The 15,922-nt window shown below is 38.2% G+C and overlaps 1 protein-coding gene across 17 annotated transcripts in view; it reads right to left on the reverse strand.

The window, feature by feature from the left end:
• Positions 1-2,705: 2,705 nt before the first annotated feature.
• Positions 2,706-15,922, reverse strand: part of BIRC6 (baculoviral IAP repeat containing 6) — a 203,621-nt gene continuing 190,404 nt past the window's right edge. For all 17 annotated transcript variants that reach the window (XM_019741699.3, XM_019741694.3, XM_019741691.3 and 14 more), the window contains 3 exons: positions 14,053-14,241; positions 10,035-10,169; positions 2,706-3,837 (listed from right to left, as the gene is read on the reverse strand). In XM_019741699.3, the coding sequence (XP_019597258.2) occupies positions 3,658-3,837; positions 10,035-10,169; positions 14,053-14,241 (504 nt within the window). In that variant the 3' untranslated portion in view covers positions 2,706-3,657. The remainder of the gene's footprint in view (positions 3,838-10,034; positions 10,170-14,052; positions 14,242-15,922) is intronic.

The raw sequence follows: 15,922 nt of genomic DNA on the forward strand, positions 1-15,922 counted from the left end.
TTACTGAGACCAAATGAACCTGAAAGCCCTGCCATACTCTGACCATCTTGCCCTAGACCAGGGGTGTCCAAACTTTTCTCAATGTTTTTTACCAAGGGCCATATGCGGTAAAATACACAAACAGCCGGGCCACTCACTCAAGGTGAAGTACGTATTGCCTCACTTGGTTTATTTAAGTAAACTAAATATATTTTTGGAATTTGCTGCAGGCCAATGAAAAATGGATCGCGGGCCGCAGTTGGGACACCCCGGCCCTAGAGTGAAGCATCAGAGCAGTCGCTTGGGCCACGCTCCTCATTCCAGTCCTCTCGTACCCAGGCTGCCTGGTCCTGCTCTGAGGCTAACTCCCCAAGGTCTGCAGTTGGGCCTGTTCCCGTGTCTAGGTTGACCCAGTGGGCATGTGTGTTTCTATCTTGGAATCTTTAGGCCTAACCAGTATCATTATCTCCCAAGATTTGAAGCTTGTGTTTTAGCACACTGATAATATTCCAGCACCTATACAGGGATATACCAGAGTATTAACTTTAAATTGTGGAAAAGTATATAGAATGGTGAAAAAATGCAAATGTAGAAATTTGTCTACTAAATAATCAGCTTTTAAATAAATAGGCAGTTAGTAATACCGTGTTTCCCCGAAAATAAGACCTAGCCAGACAATCAGCTCTAATGCGTCTTTTGGAGCAGAAATTAATATAAGACCCAGTCTTATCTAACACAATATAAATATTAATTTTTGCTCCAAAAGACACATTAGAGCTGATTGTCCGGCTAGGTCTTGTTTTTGGGGAAACACGGTAGCTGGCTGGGGACCTCCCCTCATTTGAGTTGTATAGCACTGTGCCGCTCAAGTCATGGTCCGCAGACTGCTACCAGTTGGCCATGGGTTTAGAAAGTGAGAGGAAGCAGTGTGACAATGCTGCAACATTTTCATTGAATTTTACAAAACATCAGTCTCTGCTGGAAAGGAGGGGTAACCAAAAACCTTGGCCCTTCACCAGTTTAAGACAGACTAGTAAATGGAACATCTCACCTTACCCATCTTATCCTTGTCCCATAAACCAAATTATAGGACAAAGAAAAAAAGGTTTACAGTACTTCCTACATTTGTCTGACTTTGCAGATACTGGTCCTAATGCTAGATTAGTAGCTAAGCAGTTTATTTTTGTACTTTTCTTTAAGATAACACCTTGATAGTTTCTAGTTTCATGAACAATTGGCTTTCCTGTTTGAGTTTCTTCACATTCTGCGCATGCTCTGGGACCTTGGCCATCCTGTGTCTGCTGGTCTCTGGTCCCTCCTTTTCCAAGGCCTGCACACTCTCCCTTCCTCCACTGGCTCCTCAGTCTGTAAACATACTGAAGTTATTCTCATACTGAAAGATATGTATTTCCCCAAGTTCTGTCCATTGTCTCTTCCTCTCCAACCCTTTAATTGTTCTAGTTTATGACCTACCATCTGGACTTTAGAGTGGGCTCTTAAATGACCTCCCAATAGTCGGCAGAATGACCTTCCTGAAGCACAATCTGACCAGGTTGCTCCCCCAATTAAAACCCCTTGAGAGCTCTTTATCAGGGTGACATCAAAACTCCTTAACAGAACAAGGTCTCCCATGACCCAACTCCTATCTTTCCAACACTACAACCAACATTCAGTTCAACCATCCCCACTTTGTCTCTTAAAATCCAATAGTATCTAACGTGGTGCCATTAACTCGAGCTCTCCTTTTGCTCTTGTGTCGGGAATAACTTTTTTGCCTGGCTAACTTGTTTATCTTCACCCTTCAAGACTCAGGATCTCTTTCTTTAGGAAGTTTTCCCTGACCACATCACCTCAGTGCCTCCTCTGTGCTCCCAATAGTGCCCTGTAAATAACCCTGTCAGAGAACTTACCAAATTGCACTGACATGTTTTCATGTTTGTCATTCAACCCTCAAGGGCAGGAGCCTGTTCGTACAAAGTGAGCACTCAAATGTTTGCTGGCATAAAGTCAGGATCCCAGATGGAACCACTTGGGGCCTTGGTTCTTTAAAAACATGAATTGGACCTTAAAGTACTGATGTTGTTCCTTTCCTTTCATAAAATAGCATTCTGAGGACTAATGGTGTCAGGTATAGAAAATGGCTGAACCTTATTTTAATGATTAAAAATAAAATTGAAAATTGGAGACAAATAATATACTTGCTGGTAACAGCTTTTATCATCCATCCTGACAGACCAAAAAACAAACGAAAAAAGAGAACAGGGTTGATCACTATCCTTTTACTTTTTATTGCCGATAATTTTACACTTAGATTTTAGCTAGCATGTCTATGGGGTGACATTTAATTGACTCTTCTTTCTCATAAATTGACCATTTTGCCATTCTTGGGTAGCAGCAGACCTAACACTTTGTGTTTGAGAACCTTTGATCTCCTGGTCACATACTGTTTGTCCCTCCCTTCTTCGGGCGTAAGGAGCTCTGTTCCCCTTTTTTTTCATAGAACAACTCACTGATCAGAACACAGTTTCTCCTGCTGGTCTGCTCCAGATTCAGGGTTCCCACTCACCTTATACAAATACTATCAAGAACCACCTTAGCTTTTCCTTTGTGATAACTGGCCTTGGAAAAATCTCCTTTCCTTTCCCATGCTTAGGTCTTGAAAGTGTCCAGTTCTTTATAGAAATAGCATTTCACACATAGCAAACTGTTTTAGAAATAAGACATACTAATAGACCTAAGTCTTTATTTATTTGGCTCTAGAATTTGCATGAAAATGAGCCTATATGGCAGGTACAGAATGTACTGTAACAGCACCAGAGAGGTACTTCCTCTCTGCTCTACAGAGCCTCAGTGTTTAATACATACATGTGACTTTAGTAATAAAACCAGAGTCCAGGAAAAAAGGAGCCCTTGAGGAAAAAATCAGTTTAAGAGTGACTTTTCAAATTGACCATTCCTTCAGTTCAAATAACGGATACATTCACAAGCCCAAATGTTGGCATAGAATAAAATCATGTTCATTTATTTTTTTCTGCATCTTAGAATTAGAAGGCATAAAATTAAATATGTTGATGTAATAAATTCATCCATACAAGTGCAAGTCTCCAGCTATAATGCATTTTATGGCAGATTTATCATTTTAAAAATGTACCACTAAATCAAAAAAGAGGGAGTATGTCCATTTAACTTTTATTGAAGTGTATGGAGGAGGTCTTCAGAAATCAAATATGAGCATGAAGATATGGCCAAACATAAAATCTATCAAATTCAGTGAAAAGTTGCTGACTTTAAATAGTAGTTGTAAGAATGACCAATATATATTCTTTGTTAACAACCTCTCACTCTACAGTAAAAAAAAAAAAAAAATAAACATTCAGTAAACATCCTTTCCTAAGGTAGTTTCCCTTATATATCAGTGATTTACCCATTTCTTTGTATACACAAATTTGTTCAACATACCAATCAGTGGTTCTCACAATTGAAAAATAAAAGCACAAAAAAGTTTACACTCTTGTACAGGTAAATAAAAGATCACCTTGAATTAAACTGGATCTCCTTAAGGGCATAGTATAGTTTCAGTTTCATTACCTATTACATAATTAGTTTCTTACATACAAATATTGACATATTTGGCTTGTGCTTCAAAGCCTGTGTCTATGAAGTCCACGTCAACGCAGCTCATAATTTGAAGTCACTGGGGAGTTCTTTGCTGCTGCTGGGTTTGACCTGATCGTGCATGAGAGTGTCCTCCGCGCCCGCTGGGGCACTGCACATGTCCGAGGCATCGTCGGCATCCGGGTCCAAGCCTTCAGGACAGGGAAGTTTTAGCAGCTCTTCCCGGAGCTGAGCAGTGTGACGCTACACAAAGGAAAATAAATGGCAAGTAAATCCAGGGATTCTAATGCAACATCATTTGTGGGAGAAATTGAGTTTACAACAAAATCCAAATCATATGCCTACAAATATTTACTGAGTACCTTCCTTATGCTAGCAACTGTAACAGAGTGACAAAATGGGCAAAAATCTCTCAAAATAATTGATGTTGAAAATAATGTTGTTGAAAAGCCCTGAGTAGTCTGCCTGCAAATGCTACTGCTGTCCCTAAACCATGTATATAGTAAGAGCATTGCTGATGACTTATGAGACAGCATTCATTTGCTACACAGACTCTTTAAATTGGAGAGTAACCGCTTGACTTGTAGTACAAGCTGCCTTTGGTCCAATATTTTGAGAGAAAAAAAGTCAATAAATTAAAATAAACTTGTTACTATTTTAGTGAATGGAAGGAAGTATTTACCAGGTAGTAGGCCCTGTGTAGAATGTTTGCAAAATGCTTCACACTAATTGTCTCACTTAATGCTCAGAACAAACCTTACAAATAATTTTATCATCGGAATTTTTTTAAACTCAAGCAAATGAAAAAGATCTAGAAAGACTACATATTACATAACTTTGTATTACCCCAGAATGTCACTAAGGAAAGGATGTAACAGAGAGTAGTTGGTTGTCTACAGACATTTAATTTCGATTTATAATTTTCTAGTGGGAGAGAAATGGCCTCAAATATCACACCAATGGCTTTGAAAATCAGTTGTGTCAATATCTGACTTTGAAAATGAACTAACCAACATTTACAGAACAATTTTTATGTATCAGGCACTGTGTTCAACATTGACAATGTAAAAGCAATGAATAGAAAAAGGAAGATATAATCTGTGATCTCATAGAGCCTAAATTTTGGTTGGAGTAGTTTAGGACATATAAACAAGATAAGGTAACTACACATTTGCAGCCACTTGTAAAGTTTCAGAGTCTATTTACCTGCTGGAAACTCAACATTTCTCTAGCCCCAATTTCCCTTCCACTGTGGACAACACTAAATAGGGAAGGAGAAATAAATAATCTGACATTGCAAGGGCCCAGCTGATATAGGAATACTATGCCTTTATTGTGGAATGAAGCCGAATAACTGCATGCTTTTCGCAAGTAGCACTCAATCAGCAAAGGTATAGTTGAAATGATGTAAATCTGCACTGATTCAAGGATAGAGATTTCCAGGGCCAGGTGTGACAGAGAAACAACAGAGTAAAAGAATTTGAGGGAGCATTTGAGATCTTGCTCCCCAGCATATGTCGTCGGTTTGGCTCAAACAAACTAATTAAAAAAAAAAGAAGAATTTGAGATATAAGCAAGATGCTAACTGAAATAACAAAGCCAAAGAGGCTGGCCTTTACACACCAAAGTTTTGTGTAAGGGAAAGACATATCTAAACACATATTTGGGGAAGATCAATAGGAAGAACTATAGTGCACTATAGAAAGAACTGGAAGGAAGAGAACCAGGTCCAAGGAAACTGGTCAAATAAACTAAGCTGTGGGAACTGGACAGAGCTAGGGAGAGTGGGTGGTGTCCCCACAGGAAGGCAGCGCTGACAGGACCTAGTACTGACGAGGTATATGTGATGAAGGAGGAGGTCAGTAATATCTAGAGATTTTAAGACAGAGTAAAATGGTTTAAAATTAACACAGAAAGTTAGAAAACCTGCTTAGACGGCAGAGGAGTTCTAATTTTAGAACTTTAACGAAGTGATGACAAGGCATCTATGTAAAAATGTCAGTAATATAATTTTGAGAAAGCAAAGTTCGAAAAGTCACTTTTAAAGAGTAAATGGCCAAAGTCAAAGGCATAAATACAATGAAAAAGAAAGAATAAATAGCCCTGAGGGCCAAAATGTAAGCCTTCAGGTATATGATCATTCAAGAGAAGAAAAAACACACTGAAGGAATCCAAGCGTATGAGAGGGAGTCAGGACAGTCTCGAGATAAAAAGTGTAGCAGACAGAGGACAACCAAGATGGCACAACAGGCAAACGCTGTGCTCACCTTCTCTCACAACCACAGCAAAATTACAACTAATCTACAAAACAACCGTTACTGAGAATCGCCTAAAATCAAACTGAACTGAAGCCTTTCAACTAAGGACACGCAGAAGAAGCCACCTCCACACTGGTAGGAAGGGCAGAGATGTGGAACGGGCTGGTCCCACACCCGTATGTGACCATTAAAGATCAGGAGGGATATTTCGTCTGTGGGGGTCCCCCCACCCCCAGAGGAGCAAGAGGTCCCAGCCCCACCTCAGCCCAGACTTCCAGTGCCGGGGAGAGAAGTCCCCATGATTTCTGGTGGTAAAAACCAGTGGAGATTGTGACTGAGTGAGACAGAGGCCACCTGTACTCCCAGGTACTCCTCTTAAAAGGCCCGCACGCGGCCTTACCCACCAACAGGATCACTGGCTCTGAGCTCCAGCGCTGGGGCAGCAGCTGGAAAGGTGGCAGGGACATATGGGGGAAACTGAGTTGTCTGGCCTAGGACGGGGCTAAAGAGGCGGCTTTTTCCTGGATGGGGGAGCCGGTGGAGGCCAGTTTCTTTGCTGAGCCCTCCCCCTTCCCGGCATGTGAATACAGGCAGTGCATTATCTGAGTCTCCCCTGTTTGTTAGCCTCCCCCTGGCAATTTGAGATCCCACCCCACCCAACTTTCAGGCACAACCAGGCCACTTTCCAGTGGCTTTTTGTGCAGACCACCTACCTTGCTCAAGCTGCACCTAGGGTCGCTCAAAGAGTCACAGAAGCCAGATAAGCAGCATCTGGCTGAGCAGCCTTAAGCTGACACTAGTGGCAGCTGGCCTTGGTTCATGGCTTGGCCTCTCAAGGCTCTTCCAAACACAGCACAGGCGGAAGACATCTGCGGAATTCTTTGTGGCTCCTTCCAGGTGGCCCCGGGTGGGAAACAGGCTGTGGCTGAACTTGACCTACAGCGGATCCCCTCCAAGGTGGTCCTGAGGTGGGCACTCCCAGTGGCCAGCTTCAAAACGAGCTGGAGCATCACCCAGGTGTCTCCAAGTATGACACATCCAAGGGGCAGGCACCAGAGTCCTGCTGAGGCAGATCCTACTCTGTAGGATCAGCCCCTGCACAGCAACCCTTCCACTGTAGTCAAGGCCAATCCTCACAACCACTGAGCCCAAAGGTCAGTCCCTCTCACTGATGTGCAATTATCAACCAAGGCTCAACAACAAGGGCACACACAACCCACACAAGGGACACACCTGGAACGCATAGCTCAGGTGACTAGAAAGACTGTGCCACTGCCCCCCACTACATAAGGCCACTCTACTAAGACCGGAATACATAGCAGCCCTACCTAATACATAGAAACTAACACGGGGAGGAAGACAAAATGGGGAGACAAAGAAACAAGTCCCAAATAAAAGAATAAAGTTCCAGAAAAAGAACTAAGCAAAACGGAGATAAGCAATCTACCAGACACAGAGTTCCAAAGAGTGGGTTATAAGAATGCTCAATGATCTCAGGGAGAACTTCAAGAAAGAGATAGGAAACATAAAAGTGGAGATGGAAACCATGAAAAAGAACCAGTCAGAAATAAAGGATACGATAATGGAAATGAATAATATTTTACAGCGAATCAACAGATTAGATAAAGCAGAGGATTTGACCAGTGTTGTAGAAGATAGCAGAAAACACCCAACTAGAACAGCAAAAAGAAAAAAGAACCCCCCAAATTGAGGAGCGTTTAAGTGGCCTCCGGGACAATATCAAGCGTACCAACATTCGCATTATAGGGGTACCAGAAGGAGCAGACAGAGGAAGGAATTGAAAACCTATTTGAAGTAATAATGACAGAAAACTTCCCTAACATGGTGAAGGAAATGGAAATACAAGCCCAGGAAGCACAGAGAGTCCCAAACAAGATAAACCCAAAGAGGCCAACATCAAGACACATCATAATTAAAGTGCCAAAGTTTAAAGACAAACAGAGAATTTTAAAAGCAGCAAGAGAAAAGCAGTTAGTGACCTAAAGGGAGCCCCCATAAGACTGTCAGCTGATTTTTCAACAGAAGCTTTGCAGGCAAGAAGGGAGTGGCAGGAAATATTCCAAGTGATCAAAAGCATTGACATACAACCAAGATTGCTCTACCCAGCAAGGCTGTCATTTAGAATTGAAGGACAGATAAGGAGTTTCCCAGACAATAAAAAGCTGAAGGAGTTCATCACCACCAAACCAGTATTACAAGGAATCTTAGAGGGACCTCTTTAAGATTGGAGGGGCGTTAAAGATGGGTGAAAGGGGAAGGGATTAGGAAGTACAAATTGGTTGTTAGACAGTAGTCATGGGGATGTAGGGTATAGCATAAGGAATATAGTCAACAATACTGTAATAACTAGGTGTGGTGCCAGATAGATACTAGATCTATCAGGGTGATAGGTGGGAATGGGGTTGGGGGCAGGGTGAAAAAGGTGAAGGCATTAAGAAATACAAATTGGTAATTAATACACTATGGGGAATATAATCAACAATGTTGTAAAGATCATATTAAGGTGCCAGATGGGCACTGGACTTATCAGGGGGATCACTTCATAGACTGTGTCCAATGCGCTATACAACTGAAGCTGAAGTAGAATAATACTTAATATCAACTATAACTAAATATCTAGGTATATATTAGTCACGGGATATGGAGTACAACGTAAGGAAGATAGTCAATGGTATTGTAACATGTAAGTTGTCAGAAGGGTAGAGCTTGGGGGGTGGGTTATCAATTTATCAGGGGTTTAAATGTCTAACTGTTACGTTCCTTTGTGCACCTGAAACTAATAAAAAATAAATTTAAAAAGGTACAGTAAAAAAACAAACATTATGTTATGACTGTTTTAATAGGTAGGCATAGGGTGTTATAAAAGCTTATACTGAAATCATCCAATTTATAAGTCATGTCAAGCTTCTATGAAGTGAAATTTAAGCTGAAAATTGAGTAGAAGTGAGCTAGTAGAGCACGTGAAAAGTAAGTATTTGTAAAGCCCTGGAGAGGAGAGAGAGATGAGTAAACAGAGAGATAAGCAGAGTCACTGGCTTTGAGCACTGGAGAGTGGGTAACTGATAGAATGGAAGTTAAACTGCAAAAGGTTAGTTAGCGAGAGGATGGTTTTACTATGAAGGTGGAAATGTTAATTGCTCTAGTTTGATAATAAAAGAAGAGAGATTTTATAATAATAGTGGCAAAACAAAATTAGCTTGGGGGATGCAAATGTTGAAGAGGAAAATAATCTTCTTTCTAAAAGTTTTAAAATAAAAAATTTCAAACATATAGAAAACTGAGCCGAATATAAACTTTCATGTATATCCATCACCTAGCTTCAACAATTATGAACTCACAGACAGTCTAGTTTCATCCCTATCACACTACTTGGCCCTTCTCTTTTTACTAGTCATCATGTGGTTTTTCATTGATAAATATTCCCGTATGTAACCTGAAATGATAGGGATATTTTTTAAAACCACTCTTAAAAATCCAATAAATTCTTATTATAATCTAATCATTTTAAGTGAAGATAATTTTAAAGTTGGAAGGAAAAGAACCAGTAGATATGGAAAAACTGACGGTAGGCAGAGGAAAAATAATTGGTGGAGGAAAAAAGGAGGCAGGGAAAATAGTGTGGGTTAATGAAGGAATGAGTCCACATAGAAAAGAAAAAAAAAATCTCTAAAACCATCCTATTTTGCATTTCCATTTCACGAACGTCCAAATTGAAAAAAATTGCCCGCCTCCCCCCAAAACAAGATTTGTATCACAGACACTTCCACTAATCAGCTGTTGCAGGCTCTCCAATGACCATCTCCCTCATTACTCCAAGTAAGAAAATTCTGGAAGGTAAGGCCTAGGGAAAAGCTAAATGAGTAAAAAGTCACTTGGGGAGCACATCTGGTTGACATCACCTTCAAATAACTCTATAAAATTCTGTTGCCTTAGCCCCTGTACCGATTTTTACTTTTACAAACTGTCAATTCATTGTCAAAATGAATGTATCTTTTCTACAGACTTTTGGGTAGCAATTTAGACCAATTTAGAACTAAAAAATAAATTTTAGGTTCCTTTGATTCCCTCCCACCCTTTACCATCTGGTGGCCACGGTTCTGTCCATGAACAGACATCTTCTTTTGAAGCACCAACAGGGCTCCTGTGAGGAGCCTAACTCACCTTGAGAGCTGCTGCGTGGTGAGACATGGTTCTGCCTACCCGCTTATCACTGCTGTACTGCTGGATGTCGGCAATCCACTCCTCACACTGGGCCATGATCTCAACTCTTTTCAAGTAAAAATGTTTGTGTATAACCTTAAGAATAAAACAATCAAGGAAACAAAATGTGTTTGGGTCAGAAATTAAAAGACAAAGTATATGGCATTAAAAAGAAATGAAATGTAAAAGACACTGCAATGTTTTTCTCTCCATAAAACTCAATTTAGTGAACTCTATACTATTAATGGAGCAGGTTTATGACATCAGATGACATGAGTTGAAATGCCCAGTTCTACAGCAGAAAATAATGCCCAATCCTAATCAGATATTCAAATAGTTAATCCTATGCAGAGAGAATAAGGCATATATAATGCACCTGATCTTAGCCAAAAGGCCGAGAAATGATGACATATATAATGCAATCTATTCAGAAGGTGAATGTAAATGAACAAGTAAATAACGAGGAGGAAAGAATTAGAAAACTATGGACAATAGAAAAATCTGTCAAAATGTGTACCTTTAAAAGAGAACTCAAAGAACACCTAGATAAACTAAAGACGTTCCAAATGTCAAAGATATTCAGAATGGAGCCCTAAAAAGGCACTATTATTATTTTCTTAATTGTGTCTTCTGGTTAATTTATGGATAGGATTTTATAAAATAAAATTTCCTTCTAGTAATTCTGTTTCCCCGAAAATAAGACCTAGCCAGACAATGAGATCTAAAGTGTTTTTTTGGAGCAAAAATTAATATAAGACCTGGTATTCTACTCTAGTCTATTCTATTCTACCAGGTCTTATATAATAGTAAAATAGACCAGGTCTTATATTAATTTTTGCTTCAAAAGACGCATTAGAGCTGATGGTCCGGCTACGTCTTACTTTCAGGGAAACACGGTTGTAGTTTACAGTTGGGATTAAAATAAAAATCTGAAAAGCTAGTAAAATGTCTTCCTGTGTTAGTAGGAGTCTGTTTCTGACAAATTTAAGTTTGAAAATAGATCAATTTGGAAATATTATTAAATCAATTTGGAAATATTATTCTGTATTCTGGGTGAGCTACTATGTTGTCAAATGAGCTTATCTCCCCTAAAGATAAGGAATTAATACCTGCAAGGGAAAAAATCATTAGGATACCCTGGGAATGGATATAAAACACCAATAAGATCCTGATACACTTAATAGTTATTGTGTTTGATGCCTATAGGGATACAAAAGTAAGACAGAGCCTGACATGAAGACTCATGATAACCACCGAGTAGAGCAGAAAAAAATACTTAAAATACAAACAAAAAAGTCTCAGGGGATTCCAAGAGGAGCAAGTCGCATCTGATAGGGAAAAGTAGGAAAGCACTCATGGATAAGGAGTGTCCCCTTTAATATGAGCTAGGTTCTAAAAGATGAGAAGGAGTATTGTTTCAAATTACACTTATTTGTTAATTGTAAAAGTCATCCCTCAACTCTGAGTTCCTTGTATTAACAGCTTATTCTTCTTGCAGAAAAATTTTTTATGCACGAACCTACAAATTATACATTGACCAAGTAGTGTATGTACTTATAAATTTTTCTGTACATTTTTAAATTAAAGTCTAACATATACAGAAAACTGCAAAAATCACATGTGTACAATTGGACACATTTTCCCACTGTAAACACACCAGTGTAATCTCTTAACAGATACGACACAGAACAGAACACAACCAAGTCTGCCAGAAGACGCCCTCTGGTCCCTCTCACCGTGAATCCTCAAAGGAATACACTATCCTGACCTCTTTAAGCATAAGGCAGTTTTACTCATTTTTTAACTTTTTATCAATGGAATCATATGGAATGTACTCTTTTGTGCCCGGCTTATGCTTTACATTGTGTTTATGTTATTTGTCCACCTTAATGTGTGCGACAGTTTATTCATTTACATTGCTGTATTCCATTTTACGAATACTTCATAATTTGTCTATTCATTCTACTGATGGACACTTGGACTGTTCCAATTTTTAGCCATTATGAATAATGCTATGAACATTCTGCATACCCAATATGTACACAATTGCTATTGAAAATATACCAAGGTGTGGAATTGCTAGTCGTATGGCAGATATTCAGCTTATCAGATCCTGTCAGAGTATTCCAAAAGGACTATACCTGTTTGTATTCCCATCAGAAGTATATCAGCTTGAAACCTATGTAATTTTACTAACCATTGTCACCCCAATACAAAAAAAAAAAAGAAGTGTATCAGAGTTCCAGTTGCTCCACATCCTAACATTTGGTATCAAAGCCTTTAAACTCTTAGAGATGCCAAAGAGTAAGTAGACCGGGGCCAGACAATATGGGTCTTTGTAGACCACGGTAAAGACTTTGGGGTTTCTTCTTCGTACAGTGGGAAGTCATTGGAGTGAGATGATCTGATTATGTGTGGAGAATCATTGTAGAAAAACAAAAGTGGAAGCAGGAAAACCGGTTAGGAAACTACTTCCACAGTCTATCCACAGTCTAATGGTTGTTTGAAATTGGCTGGCGACAGTAAAGATGGTTTTACTGACAAATTTTGATGATGTTTTGAAGGGTGGAGCCAACAATATTTGTCAATAGATTGAATGTGGTATGTGAAAAAAAGAATGAAGTCATGGTTGGTTACGGTTTTGGGCTTAGACGATGATGGTGCTTTTTTGAATGAGGGAAGGAGGGAAGAATCTAGAGTTCAGTTTTACAGTGTTAAGTCTGAGATGACTATTATACATTCTAGTGGATTTGTCAAGTAGTTTATCTGGATTCATTATTGGAGCCTAAGGACACTGAAAAATTATTTTATGATACAAACAGGAGGAAAATCAGTTTTTCAAGGGCAGAAACTAAGTTTCATTTATCCTTGAGTTCTGAGTACTTTAGTGCATGCCTAGTAACAGTTGACCTTCAATATGGTTGCAAAATGTATTACTTAAGTAACTCAAGCTTGAAGGGATGGAATATTATGCTTAAGAGCACAAATAAATGTATGTTTGTATGTCCTTTAAGTTTAGGAAAAGAGATGTCCCATATCATTTCGAGGTAAAATGCAAGCCTTTCCAAAAACAGAATACCCAACTTTGTCATTCAAAGTGTAAATTCATATAGTAACAAAAGGAAAAATATTCTTTTTATATTCCTTCAGAGTATATTCATCAATAATATTTTATGAAGAGGGCTTCACATATGATGCTACATTTAGTAGTCACACATAATATTTGCTTAGCTACATTAGCGATCAATTTTACGTTAGGTAAGCATGCCAATTATTCCTCTAGACCGTTGATTTCTGACACATTTTAAGAAACTGATGATCAAGGGGAACAATTTTAACAACAACAAAAAGTTTCATGACACAGTTAAAATAAGATGTGATGAAGTAATATGATATGACAGGTGAAAAATACAATCATTTTTTAGGCAGACTATGGAGAGACAATTAACCACAGAAAAAGAGTCACGTTTCAGGATGCGGTGAAATAAAAGCACTTGAGAATATCAAGACAGGTTTCAGAAACTCACTAGTCCAACTTTATCCTGAAGAAAAGAAAATGTCTTTTTTTCAATGCGCACACACAGATATTAGTACAAGAGCAAAGTTTCTATTTGCAAGACAACTTTAGAAAGTATCTTGACTTAAAAAAAAAATTTATGAGGAATATTTTAGTAACATATTAGGTTGGTGCAAAAGTAATTGCAGCTTAAAAGGTTAAAAAAATTGCAAAAAACGCAATTACTTTTGCACCAACCTAATGTCTAGACAGCTGCTAGTAGAATAACTATTAAAAACAAGGACTTAATAAAAAGTTTTAAAAATCATCTGTTACATTATTACTGATATTTTTGGAATTATGGTTACAAACTATAAGTTCAGTATACTGCAGATACTCCAAATATCAAGGCAAATCCAATAGTGATAAGTTATATTCTATAACGCCTTTAATAAAGTATTTCATTAATTTTATTGAACATACCTCTTTAAAGCATGGTGAAGGGTTTCTGATTTGTTCTAGCATTGCCCACTTAACTGTTGCTTGTCGAATGTTTCCATCGTATTCTCGAGAACTCTGTGTGCCGCTGGGAGTGCCTCTAGACCGTTCATATCCTGGTTCATTAAAGTAAGGCTCAGCTACTAATATAAGGGACTGAACAGACACTAATACCTGAAGAACAAAGAAATAAAGAATCGTTATAATGCGATATTTTTACTACCAATAAACCAATAATATATCGCTTCATCAACTAGAAGTCCCTTTTTATATGTGCTTCCACCTATATTTATCACCATAACGTTTATGTTAATAATACTTATAATATTGGGGCTGGCCCGGTGGCTCAGGCAGTTGGAGCTCTGCTCCTAACTCCAAAGGCTGCCGGTTTGATTCCCACATGGGCCAGTGGGCTCTCAACCACAAGGTTGCTGGTTCGACTCCCACAAGGGATGGTGGGCTCCGCCCCCTGCAACTAGTAACGGCAAGTGGACCTGGAGCTGAGCTGCGTCCTCCACAACTAAGACTGAAAGGACAACAACTTGACTTGGAAAAAGTCCTGGAAATACACACTGTTCCCCAATAAAGTCCTGTTCCCCTTCCCCAATAAAAACTTTAAAAATAAAAAAATAATTATAATATTGAAATACTTTTACATTCTTAGAGAGTGCAAAGTTAACCATGCACTTTTAATAATACTCACTTGTAAAGAAAATTATGCATGAGGCAGTCTATATTTTTATCCCAAGGAAAATTAACTTCCACAACATCACAATAACCTCATTCCTGGAAATTCTCATTGGCAAGATGAGCCCACCTCTTGCTAATGAGAATTTGACCACCTCTAATCGCCATTTTTAAAACAGAAGGCTTGTTTCTCCAGATGTAATAAACAGAGAGTTCATTCTTAGCTAATGTAATACTGCTAGCTAATATACCTATATAACTAGCAAATATAACATCTTTGGTGGAGGGAAAACATTAGATACCATCTGCCTGTTTCATAAATCACAAAGGATTAACAGCAACTGACTTTCATTAGGAAAGAGGATTAAACAATGCCTTGGGATATATTTTCTTAGAAAATTTAAAAAAGGGAACTTGAAAATTATGATCTAAGAACAGATTAGGTTAAACAAGTCCTGGAATGACCATGTTTTTGAGGACAAGGTCAACTATAGAAAATAAATTTAACCTGTGTAATTCTGAGGTTAGAATCTATTTTTTAAAAATTTCTGAAACTCAATATATTATTGAAGGAAAGTGATTTTCCTTTGGCTATATACATTCCCTAACTCAAATCTGACACTTCTGAAAGTCACTTCTAGGACACAGTTATTAGTTTCTTTCCCATTCCCTTTTAAATAATCTTCTACTTCCACTAATACAAGCAGGACATAATCTCCATTTTTCAATACAGGGAGAAAAAGAATTTAAATTAAAAACTCATCACAAATCTGTAACACAGGAGTTATTTATTTAACCTCACCTCCTTTTAGACAAAAAACAGTTTTATAAATTTCAGGCAGTTGTTGATTCAAACAACTTTGAAGTTGTTGATTCAAAAATTTAAATTCCAGATTCATAGCATATTTGGTTTAAAACAGCTAAATCAAACAAAGGAAACTTAAAGAATGGATGTTTTGTATAATAGACCACAGAAAACTATATTTGAGAAATAAATTTGGGTATAATTTTATGTCTTATAAAAACAAAAATACACTGGACTATAAAGTTTTCATTTGGTAACAACAAAATACCAACATTTCTTGGAATTCGATTCGAAGAACAATTTATAACATGGGTTCTTTTATCATTGAGTGACATTATCTTATACTTACTTTTTAAAGGAATT

This window comes from Rhinolophus sinicus, chromosome 2 (assembly GCF_057876585.1).
Source record: "Rhinolophus sinicus isolate RSI-liver-muscle chromosome 2, RSI-T2T, whole genome shotgun sequence".
In the NCBI taxonomy this organism is placed as follows: Eukaryota; Metazoa; Chordata; class Mammalia; order Chiroptera; family Rhinolophidae; genus Rhinolophus; species Rhinolophus sinicus.